This window comes from Eimeria mitis, genomic scaffold (assembly GCF_000499745.2).
Source record: "Eimeria mitis Houghton genomic scaffold, Emh_scaff282, whole genome shotgun sequence".
In the NCBI taxonomy this organism is placed as follows: domain Eukaryota; phylum Apicomplexa; class Conoidasida; order Eucoccidiorida; family Eimeriidae; genus Eimeria; species Eimeria mitis.
Genome location: NW_013571159.1, coordinates 4,264 through 4,528, shown reverse-complemented (window position 1 = coordinate 4,528; position 265 = coordinate 4,264). Strand labels below are relative to the sequence as shown.

Genomic DNA, 265 nt, shown 5'->3' with positions numbered 1-265 from the left:
TGCAGCAGTTGCTGCTGCAGCTGCTGCAGCAGTTGCTGTTGCTGCTGCTGCTGCTGCAGCACGAGCGTACTGCGCTTGCTGCGAAGTGTCTCCTCTAGGGACAGCAGCAGCAGCAGCAGCAGCAGCAGCAGCAGCAACAGCAGCAGCAGCAACAGCAGCAGCAGCAGCGGCAGAAGTGGTAGCAGCAGCAACGCTGTTGATCCACCTGAAGGGAAGAGCCAAGAGGGGGCTGAATCCCCAGCAGCAGCAGCAGCAACAACAACAA

The 265-nt window shown here is 60.0% G+C and overlaps 1 protein-coding gene across 1 annotated transcript in view; it reads left to right on the top strand.

Moving 5' to 3' along the window:
* EMH_0006730 (uncharacterized protein) overlaps nt 1-265 on the top strand; it is a gene marked incomplete at both ends in the record, with an annotated part of 2,978 nt that overhangs the window by 815 nt on the left and 1,898 nt on the right. Inside the window, one exon of the mRNA XM_013497642.1 lies at nt 99-265. Within this exon, the coding sequence (XP_013353096.1) occupies nt 99-265 (167 nt within the window). The remainder of the gene's footprint in view (nt 1-98) is intronic.